This window comes from Haliaeetus albicilla, chromosome 11 (assembly GCF_947461875.1).
Source record: "Haliaeetus albicilla chromosome 11, bHalAlb1.1, whole genome shotgun sequence".
Classification (NCBI taxonomy): domain Eukaryota; kingdom Metazoa; phylum Chordata; class Aves; order Accipitriformes; family Accipitridae; genus Haliaeetus; species Haliaeetus albicilla.
The window spans coordinates 42,794,323-42,804,188 of record NC_091493.1 but is presented as its reverse complement, the minus strand read 5'-3'; the positions used below and the strand labels follow the sequence as shown (position 1 = coordinate 42,804,188).

Below are 9,866 nucleotides of genomic sequence, written 5' to 3'. Positions count from 1 at the left end.
CGCGTAACCATGGCAACAGCGGGCGGAACGCAAGGCGGTGGCGCGGGGCGGAAGTGGCGTAGAGGAAGTAGCCAGAGGGTGCGCGCCGGAACTGCTGGTGGCCGCATGGTGATCGTGGCGGCGGCGGCAAGATGGGGCGGCCGAGCAAAGTACGGGACGGGGTTGGGGGGGGGGGGACCGGGACACAGCGGGGCGGGCCGGGACACGGACGGGGACACGGGACGGGAGCCAGGCATCGGCCGGGGGGAGAACGGGAGTCGGGGCGGCCCTGGAGCGCGGCAGCGGCCTGGTCCTCCGGGGGCGGAGGGGGGACGGGAGGGGACGGCGGCTGTCCCAGGGATCGGGCCCTGCCGGCGGGGGGGGGGCAAGAGAGCATGGGGAGGGGGGTTGGTTGTCGGTTGTCCCGGGGGGGGGGAGGAATGGGAGGGGGAGACCCGGCTGTCCGGGAGATTGAGCCCCCCTGGGGGCGCAGGAGGGAATGGGGGGGTTTGGTTGTGCCGGGGGGAGACACAGGGAGCCCGGCTGTCTGGGGGATCAGGCCTTCCCGGGGCGGGGAGGCAGAAGGGGTTCGGAGGGGATGCTCTCCCCTCTCTGCAGCCCCCAGCCCTGACTGCTTCCCCCACCGCCAGAGCAAGAACCAGAAGAAGGAGCGGGCGGCAGCCGCGCAACACGCCCAGCAGGAATTCGGCACCGTCCCCCACTCCTTCGTCTTCCACCGCGGCCGCGTCGGCAAGAACGTGCGGCAGCTCATCACCGACATGCGGAAGGTGATGGAGCCCTACACTGCCAGAGCCCTCAAGGTGAGCTGGGAGGGGGGGGGAAGGATCCTGCCCGTCCCCAGGTTAAAGCGGAGCCCTCGCAGCCAGGAGGTGATTTGGCACAGAGGGATCTGAAGGTTTCGGCCGTTCCGTGCCACAGGTGCGGAAGAACAACTCCCTGAAGGATTTTGTGGCCGTGGCCGGGCCCCTGGGGGTGACACACTTCTTGGTCTTCAGTAAATCGTCCTCCAGCATCAATTTTGTGAGTAGCATGATCCCCCCCCCCCTCCTTCCAGGCTCCAGGGGGGCCCCTCCGTAGCGGCTGTGCTCCCCCTCGCCTCCTCAAGCCGGTTGCCGGCGCCTTTTAGGGGGGTTTCACCCCCCTCGCAGATGCAGGTGATGATAAAATGCTGTTGAGCTCATGCTGTGATTCTATCCAAAGTAAACGCACTGATGCATCTGCACCGAGGGGCAGGGGGGGGCGGTCGGTTGCACCGGCAGCTTCCCCCGGTGCTGAGCACCGTTTCTCTCCCCCCACACAGAAACTTTTCCGGCTGCCTGGTGGCCCAACACTGACATTCAAGGTGATGCAGGTGGGTGCTGGCGGGAGCCCTCCCCTTCCTCGCCAGCATGAAGGACAGCGTCTCGCCCCCTCCTCATCCTCATATCTGTCTCCCCCCCTGCTCTCCAGTACTCACTGATCAAGGACGTGGTCTCGTCCCTCAAGCGGCACCGCATGCACGAGCAGCAGTTCACCCATCACCCGCTGCTGGTCCTCAGCAATTTTGGTCTTCAGCAGATCCAGGTCAAGTTGATGGCCAGCATGTTCCAGAACATGTTTCCCTCCATCAACGTCCACAGGGTAAGCGAGGTGGGGGGGTGTCCCCACATGGCTGGGGTAGGGGTGGGGGCTCGAGACCCATCCCACCTCCTCAAGGTTCAATTCTAGGACCAGTTCTCTTCAATATTTTTATCAACGATCTGGATGTCGGTGTTGAATACCAAACAGGGAGGTGCTGTTGACTCTCTTGAGGGCCAGGAGGCCTTGCGGGGGGATCTAGATAGATTGGAGCATCAGGCAAGGACTAATGGGATGAAATTTAACAAGTCCAAAGGCCAGATTCTGCACCTGGGACGGAGTAACGCCAGGCACGAGTCTAAATTGGGAGAGGAGTTGCTGGAGAAAGGGATCTGGGGGTGCTGGTCGGCAGCAGGCTCCACAGGAGCCAGTGGTGAGGACAAACCGCATCCTGGGGGGCATCAAACCCAGCATGATCAGCCCGTCGAGAGAGGGGATCGTCCCGCTGTGTTCAGCGTTGGTGCAGTCACACCTCGAGTACGGTGGGCCCCACCATTTCAGAAGGATGTGAATGTATCCAGAGGAGGAGAACAAAGCTGGTGACAGGGCTGGAAGGCATGTCCTGTGAGGAGCAGCTGAGGACTTTGGGCTTGTCTAGTTTGGAGAAAAGGCGGCTGAGGGGCAACCTCGTGGCTCTCTGCAGCTTTCTGAGGAGGGGACGGGGAGAGGGAGGTGCTGAGCTCCCCCCCGGGGATCCAGGGAGAGGACACCTGGGAATGGCTCAAAGCTGTGCCCGGGGAAGTTCAGACTGGACATAAGGAAGCGTTACTTTACCGAGAGGGCGGTCACACCCTGGAACAGGCTTACTGGAGAGGTGGGCGATGCCCCAAGCCTGGCAGTGTTTGAGAGGCATTTGGACAATGCCCTTAATACCATGCTTTAACTTTTGGTCAGGCAGTTGGACTAGATGGTCAGTGTAGGTCCCTTCCAACTGAAATCTCCTCCTCTTCTTCTCTCCTTTTCTCTTCTTCTCTCCTTTTCTCTTCTTCTCTCCTTTTCTCTTCTTCTCTCCTTTTCTCTTCTTCTCCCCTTTTCTCTTCTTCTCCCCTTTTCTCTTCTTCTCCCCTTTTCTCTTCTTCTCCCCTTTTCTCTTCTTCTCTCCTTTTCTCTTCTTCTCTCCTTTTCTCTTCTTCTCTCCTTTTCTCTTCTTCTCTCCTTTTCTCTTCTTCTCTCCTTTTCTCTTCTTCTCTCCTTTTCTCTTCTTCTCTCCTTTTCTCTTCTTCTCTCCTTTTCTCTTCTTCTCTCCTTTTCTCTTCTTCTCTCCTTTTCTCTTCTTCTCTCCTTTTCTCTTCTTCTCTCCTCCTTCCACAGGTCAACCTCAACAGCATCAAGAGGTGTTTACTCATCAGCTACAACACAGAGACGCAGCTCCTTGATTTCAGGCATTAGTGAGTATCACGCCCCTGATTTTGGGGGGGGGGTCCCTGCGCCCCATGTCCCAGCGCTGACCTCTTCCTCCTCGTCCTCGCAGTAGCGTGAAGGTCGTGCCTGTGGGCGTGAGCAAAAGCCTGAAGAAGCTGCTGCAGGAGAAGTTCCCCAACATGAGCCGCCTGGAAGACATCAGCGAGCTGCTGGTGAAGTGCGTGGAGGGGGCGAACAAGGGGGACAAGGCTCCCAGAGGTGCTTTCCATCCCATCCCCAAATGCATTCCTGTCCCTTGGCAGGGACATAAACCTGTCGGAGAGCGAGGCCGAGCAGGATGGGACCCACAACGTCTTGGAGCTGCCACAGGCATACGCTGGCCGAGGCAACATGAAAGCGCAGCAGAGCGCCGTGCGCCTCACTGAGGTCCGTGTTGGCAGTGATGCCGCGGTTACCATTGCCCCAGGGATGCGATCGAGCCTGACCGGGGCTCTCCGCATCCCCCAATTCCCGTAGATCGGACCCCGCATGACTCTGCAGCTCATCAAGGTGGAGGAGGGCCTGGCGCAGGGCAACGTGCTCTACCACAGCTTCAGTAAGTGCTGCAAAACGCCGTGCCGGCCATACTCGGTAAGCCACCGGCACGGGGGCTGGGACATCTCACTGCCCTCTTGCCGTGTGTTTAAGTCCACAAGATGGAGGCAGAGGTGAAGGAAATCCTGGCGCGGAAGGAGGCGAAGCTGCAGCTGAAGGCGGAGCGGCAGCAGAAGCAGGAGGCGAATGTGGAGCGCAAGCGGCAGCAGCGTGAGGCTCACAGGTGAGGGCAGCGTGGCAGTGGCGGGGTCTGGCAGCAGCCGGACAGAGGCTGACACTATGCTGGCACCACAGGCAGAGGAGCCTGGCGGGGATCCGGAGGAAACGGCAGCAGGATGGCGACAGCGACGCCGAGGATCCCGGTGCGCCGGAGCAGCAGGATGCGGCCGAGCAGTCGGAAGAGAGTGATGCCGAGTATTACCGGCAGGAGGTGGGCGAGGAGCCGGACAAAGGTGAGTGGAGAGGCCGGGACTGAGCCCCTCCATCCTCTCCTGCTGGTAGTGGCTGATGACGCAAAAACCTTGAGCTCTCCGTGATCTCGGTTCAAAGTAAACGCACTGACACATCCATCAGCCCCAATGCTTGCGCCCCCGTCACCCCTTTTTCGCTAACACCCTCCCCCCCTTTTTTTTTGTTTATCCCCCCCTCAAGATCTATTTCCTGACCGTACCAAGAGGAAACGAAGCTCCTCGCGTGCTGCCCCGCTAAGGAAACGACGACGGCACAGCCGGCCGGAGCATCCCGACACCCCCAGCGCTCACCCCACAGCACCAGGGAAGCAGCGGCAGGGAAACCTGGCACCGAGGGACTCACGGCACCGCAGCAGGGCCAGGCAGGGGGCGGCCAGCCGAAAGCCACACCGAAGAACTGAGCGCCCAGCCCGGGAGGGGGCCGGTCCCGGCTCTGGCCGCGCTGCCTCAAGGCCAAAGGGGCGAGGGAATCTGCTGACAAAGGGGAAGATGATTTTCCGGCGGCCCGGACGTGCCAAGAAGGGGAAGCGCTGAGGCACCAGCCGCCAGCCACGCACCGAAACTGAGGGAGAAGAGGAAAGAGGAAACACACACACACACACAGCCCCATTCTTGCTCCTGTGCAATACACTGGTTGCAATGACTGCCTGTGGCTGTGCTAGGTTTGGGTGGGGGCGAAGGTGGGGTCTCCTGGGCTGTTAACGGTGTCCCCCAACCGTAGGTGCCCGTTTTCGTGCCACCTCGATGTGGTCAGGCAGAGCAGGAAGCCCCCCTGCCTGCCCTGGTAAGGAGGAGGCACGCAGGCACAGCTTCTTCCCCCTTTCTGGCCAAGGCAAGAGCAGCTGCCAGGCTCTGTCTGGGCACAGCCCTTCAGAAGAGGAAGTATTTTTCCCTGCCTGCAACCCCTCCGCTGCCAGCCTCTTGCCCCTACCGTCCCCAAAACGGGGCAGGACGTGACCCTGTGGCGTCCCTGTGACCACTGCCAAGAAGGGAGGGACAGGAGAGGAGGGAGGCGAGCGTGGACCCCGAGGAGGAGAGGGTGAGTGGGGCGAGTGGTGGGGCTGCAAGCAGACGCACAAACTCCTGCCTGCACCCTGGGAGGCAGACAAGGGGGGGGGGGGGGGGCGGACGCAGGGGGATACATTCTGTCCCCAGTGTAGGACCACAAGGCTTCCTTGAGTCCCGGCATGAGGTAGCCACGTCTCACCAACCTTCACCTACTTCCCTGTGCGGCCATTTGCCGGAAGCCACACCTCATGGCCACGCTCATACCTCTTGGCTGCCCGTAACCTAAACCTTTACCCCTGCTTGCAGCCACCAAAAAAAGGAGGAGGACGACAGGAGGAACCCCCCCCCACACCGAGATGGCCACCCATCTCAGTCACTGTGGTAATTTCAGCAGCTTCCAGGAGTCGCTCTGGCCAGTGCTGGCGGTGCAGTTCCCGCCGGCGTTGGTGGGTAACGGCATAGCCGTCTACCGTTTCGCCGCCCGCGAGCGCTCCTGGCACAGCGGCATCATCTACTCTTTCCACCTGGCCGTCAGCGGGATGCTCTACTCCCTCTCGCTGCCATTTTTGGTGGCGTATTACTACCCGCCCAAGGACTGGCGCTACGGATCGGTGCTGTGCAAGCTGGAACGTTTCTTTTTCAACTACAACCTCTATGGCGGCATCTTCTTCGTCACCTGCATCAGCCTTAACCGCTACCTCGGCATCGTTCACCCCCTATGGGTCCATGGGCGGCTGCAGCCACGCCACGCCAAGGTGCTGAGTGCAGTTGTTTGGGTGCTGGCCGGGGTGCTCTCAGCACCCACCTTTTTTTTTACAGAGCTACAAAAAGCGGAGGGTGTGACCGAGTGTTTGGGGAGCGCAGCCCCGCAGCAGCTGCAGAGGTTTTATCCCTACAGCCTGCTGCTGGCCGGGCTGGGCTGTGGGCTGCCCTTTCTCCTCACCGCCTCCTGCTACACTGCCATTATCCGCACCGTTTTCCGTAATCCTCACCTCAGCCAGCCGGAAAAAAGGAAGGTGGGAATGCTGGTGGGGGCGGGCGTGGCTCTCTACGCTTTTTCCTACCTGCCCTACCACATTTTCCGTAACCTCAACCTATGGCGTCGCCTGCTGCGACCAGGCATGGAGGACTGTGCTGTCTCCAAAGCCATCCACGCCACCGCTCAGGTCTGCAAGATCCTTGTTAACCTCAACATCTGCCTGCAGCCGCTGCTCTACGCTGCCCTGGCCGACAGCATGCAGAGCTGCTGCGGTGCCAGCTGCAGCACCAGCACTGGCACCGCTGCCAAGGAGCGGGCTGAGCACTTGGAGCTGTGGCCAGCAGCCTAGGAGACCCCCGGGGTGGCCCAAGGAGGCTGGCACAGCTGGTACAGGGCTCGGCGAGGCCCTTGGGCATGCGTTTCCCTCTCGGAAAGGGCGGCAGTAATGTGGGAGAAGCGGGATTAAAAGCCGAAACTGCACGCACGGCCTCGTGTCACACCTTTCTTTGGCAGAGATCCCCTTTTTTCAGCTGAAAAGCTGGGGATGAGCCTAAAAAATGAGGAACGGCAGCGCCGTCCCCTTCCCCACGTCGCTGGCTAGGGTACTGCCAGCCCCACTGTGTGCCTGGGGCAGGAGCGAGTCGGGAACAACCTCTGTGGGTGACAGGGACAGCGTAGGGACAGGGATGGGGCTGCTCCCTGCCTGGTGAACCACCCCCCCCTGCAGCTCAGGTCAACACCTTGGTGCATACCAGACTGTGCATCTTTATTTAGAAGCGCCGATCGCTCTCGCCGGGAGCCGGCGCGGCACCGGATTCAGTTGGTGGAGGGTCTGCGGAGGAGAAAGAGTGCAGTAAGGTGAGGGGTGGCTGCACACAGACCTCCGGTACCTAGCATGCGCCGCCCCCCCAATCATCTGAGCCATCCCCCCAGCACTTACTTGGCCCATTCCACATTGAGGATCAGGTGGTCGTAGCCGAATCCGGAGACCCCGGCAATAGCTCGGGCTGCGTCCTCCCGGCGGTGGAAGCTGATGAAGGCGAAACCCTGGGGTGGGAGGAAAGCGAGACAATGAGATGAAGCAGGGGGGGTCTCCTTCTCACCCCCCCTAAAGGGGGAAATCCCTCCGTACCCACCTTGGACTGCCCAGTGGTCTTGTCCTTGGCTAAATAGATCCTAGAGATAGAGCCGAAGGGCCGGAACAGCTCCTGGAGATCAGTCTCACGTGTGTCCTCGGACAGGTTGGTGACACGGATGGTGGCGTTGTCATCAGCTGCGGGGGAAGGATAAGGAAGGTCAAGGCCGCTGGTGGTACCACGGCCAAAGCCAGCATGTGCCGTACACGGCACTGTAGAGGCCCAGTGTCATGCAGGGAGATTGCTCCCACCACGACGACAAGCCTTGACTTACCCCTGCGGTTGGGCTGCATGGACTCCCCACGGCGGCTGGCTCCGTCTCTCAGGCTGGGGGGAACGTACTTGCCCGTCTTGCTCTGCTGAGCCTGCACCGGCTCTGGCTCTGAGGGCAGGAAAGGTGAAAGGCAGGAGGTGAGTCTGCCCGCAGCTGCAGGCAGACGGCGGCCGCCCCCTTCTCAGGATAAAAGGGTGCCGTACCTCCGGGCAGCTTCTCCTTCTCTCCTGTGGACAGCCCCAACTGCTCGGCCAACTCCTTCTGCATCGGCCCCAAGGTGTCCTTGTAGGGACAACGGGTAGTCCAGTGGTCGCCCTTGCAGATACGGCACGAGACGATCTTCTGCCCCTTCAGCTTGTTCATGGGATCCTCCTCCTCCTGGCAGTTCAGGTCCTGGGGGACAGGGAGACTCCTGAGTCCCAGAGGACCCACCATGCACCCAGACATGGCCCCACCGGCAGCTCCCCACTGGCCTGCAACCTCCCATTGTGCCTGACCCACCTCCTTGCTGGTGATGAAAGTCATGAAGACGTCATCACTCACGGTGGTGGTGGCCACATTCGGTCCGGGGGCATCAAACTCCGAGTTGCCGAATTTCTTCCAGTTCTAGGGAGGAAAAGGGGGGCCCACTTGCACGGCACGTCCCCGAGCAATCACTGAACACAGGGCAGGAGCAGCCAGTGGGAAGGGAAACGCTCCCCACTGAGGAATCATTGGGAGATTGAGAAAGGACGGACAGAAGCGGAGGGCTGGGAAACGAAGCAATTGCTGCTGGAGCGCAGATTTCCCTCCGTCCCTCCCTCCTTCCCTCTCCATTCCCACAGATGCTCACCTTCCGACGGGCCACCGCCTTGGAGGCCTTCCTGGTTTCGATGCGGAAGGTGCGGATGATCTGTAAAAGTGCAAAAGAACCGATCGATGCAGGAGGAGGGACAGCAGAGGCGCCTCTGCCCCACACGTGCTAAGTTTGGGACTGCCTGAAGCCACAGAGTCAAAACAGGGCTCCAACGGGATGTCCCTGCTGACGTGCGGCTGCCTGACCACACAGGCACGGATCAGCCCCCGCGCCGGGGCAGAGCCGAGGGCTCTGGGAGGGGAGAAGGGGAGCTCAGCAGCAGACAGAAGCCAAAATGGCAGCCTGGGACATACTACTCACCTTCACCTTGCGCCCATCCTCCTCCTCCCGATACTCCGTGATTGTTTTGATGTTCCCATTGATAAGTTCCTTTGGTGAAGGGAGCGGGCCTGTGGGGAGGGGGGACAGTGGGACAGTGTCCGTTGTGGGGGAGGTGACAAGAAAACAGCCCCCCCCGGCCTCTCGCCCAGCTCTCACCGCCCTTCAGCAGCTCGGCCTCAGCGCTCAGGCTGCCGCCCAGCACCCCTGGCAGGGGGATGTCCTTCAGCAGCTCGCTGGTGATGCATTTGTCTGTGGGAAGAGAAGGGGGAGAGTCACCCCCTTGCTTGGGGCGAGCCCAGCAGAGGGGGCAGGAGCCCCACACCCCGGCACAGCCTCTCCCCACAGGGTGGAGGTGCGCTGTTTTTTCCCCCCAGCACAGAAAAAGGCCAAAAAGCTAAGAAATCTCAGCTGCTCCAAGCCCCTGAGCTTCCTCAGACCCTGAAAGGGGTGGAGCAAGGACAGTGAGAGGAGTCCTGCTCCTTGTCCCAGGTCAGGCCCAGCTCTGCTCACAAAGATTGGCCTCGGAGAAGAGCTCGGGAGCCTGTTTTGAGCCCTGAACAAGGAGCGGGAGCAGCTCTGGGCTGTTTTAGGAACAGCAGCTGCTCTTTTTCTCCAGAAAAAATTCACCGGTTACCAGCAGGCGGAGCAGCCGGAGAAAAAGGGGGAGGGAACCGGCCTGCGGCAAGAGACACTCACCGTCCTCTCCACCCTCCTCTTCCACCTGGTCGGCCCAGCTGGGCTTCGAGCTGTGGAGAGAGGAGAACCTTAAACCCGCTGCCCCCCCCCGCCCCGCCTCCCCCGGCAGGAACCCTGTCCCTTCGCTCGGGGACCCTCCTGTCCCCTCAACCCCGGACAGACCCCCTCTCCGCTCCCGCCCCACTCGGGCCCCAGCACCGCCGCGCCCCGGCCTTCTTCCCTTCCCCTCACCCGCCAGAGCCCCGGTCCCGCCCGAAGGCCCCCTCAGGGCCTACCAGGCCCCATACCCGGCTCCCCCCCCCGAGGCCCTCCTCCCCCCCGCGGCCCCGCTGCCTGGGCCAAGCCCCGGCCCAACGCCCTGTTCCCGGGACCCCCCCACCACCCCGGTCCGGTCGCCGTCCCGGTCTCCTCACTCGTAGTCGCCCGTCGGCATCGCGCTCCCGCCCGCCCGTCCGTCCTCACGCCCAACCACCGGAAGGAGGCGCTACGCTTCCGGCGGGGCTGCGCCACTTCCGGCGTAGGAGAGGAGGAAGGGGCGGGGCGAGCCGCGCTG

At 61.7% G+C, this 9,866-nt stretch overlaps 3 protein-coding genes across 3 annotated transcripts; 2 read left to right on the top strand and 1 right to left on the bottom strand.

Annotated features, from left to right (window-relative positions):
• The first annotated feature begins 4 nt into the window (after positions 1–4).
• On the top strand, positions 5–4,687 carry PPAN (peter pan homolog). The gene is made up of 12 exons (XM_069797491.1): positions 5–149; positions 630–800; positions 919–1,020; positions 1,301–1,351; positions 1,450–1,620; positions 2,929–3,005; positions 3,089–3,196; positions 3,282–3,405; positions 3,496–3,574; positions 3,667–3,796; positions 3,868–4,025; positions 4,225–4,687. Exons 1-12 carry the CDS (start codon positions 132–134, stop codon positions 4,575–4,577), a joined length of 1,542 nt encoding a protein of 513 aa, XP_069653592.1. The 5' UTR covers positions 5–131; the 3' UTR covers positions 4,578–4,687.
• A 178-nt stretch (positions 4,688–4,865) lies between these two features.
• Positions 4,866–6,672, top strand: P2RY11 (purinergic receptor P2Y11). The gene is made up of 2 exons (XM_069797493.1): positions 4,866–5,082; positions 5,358–6,672. Exon 2 carries the CDS (start codon positions 5,408–5,410, stop codon positions 6,377–6,379), a length of 972 nt encoding a protein of 323 aa, XP_069653594.1. The 5' UTR covers positions 4,866–5,082; positions 5,358–5,407; the 3' UTR covers positions 6,380–6,672.
• Positions 6,673–6,775: 103 nt separating this feature from the next.
• Positions 6,776–9,845, bottom strand: EIF3G (eukaryotic translation initiation factor 3 subunit G). Its single transcript, XM_069797492.1, has 11 exons — positions 9,727–9,845; positions 9,314–9,363; positions 8,774–8,866; positions 8,597–8,685; positions 8,273–8,332; positions 7,942–8,046; positions 7,644–7,833; positions 7,441–7,548; positions 7,167–7,303; positions 6,971–7,077; positions 6,776–6,862 (listed from the first exon to the last, which is right to left on the bottom strand). Exons 1-11 carry the CDS (start codon positions 9,744–9,746, stop codon positions 6,847–6,849), a joined length of 975 nt encoding a protein of 324 aa, XP_069653593.1. The 5' UTR covers positions 9,747–9,845; the 3' UTR covers positions 6,776–6,846.
• Positions 9,846–9,866: the final 21 nt, after the last annotated feature.

Coding starts and splice junctions, on each gene's coding strand:
- P2RY11 (XM_069797493.1), top strand. CDS start 5,408: ATGGCCACCCATCTCAGTCACTGTGGTAATTTCAGCAGCTTCCAGGAG.
- EIF3G (XM_069797492.1), bottom strand. CDS start 9,746: ATGCCGACGGGCGACTACGA. Junction 8,047..8,272: donor AGGCGGTGGCCCGTCGGAAG/GTGAGCATCTGT, acceptor TTTCCTCCCTAG/AACTGGAAGAAATTCGGCAA. Junction 7,834..7,941: donor CTTTCATCACCAGCAAGGAG/GTGGGTCAGGCA, acceptor CCTGTCCCCCAG/GACCTGAACTGCCAGGAGGA.
- PPAN (XM_069797491.1), top strand. Junction 1,621..2,928: donor CCTCCATCAACGTCCACAGG/GTAAGCGAGGTG, acceptor CTCCTTCCACAG/GTCAACCTCAACAGCATCAA. Junction 4,026..4,224: donor GGGCGAGGAGCCGGACAAAG/GTGAGTGGAGAG, acceptor CCCCCCCTCAAG/ATCTATTTCCTGACCGTACC.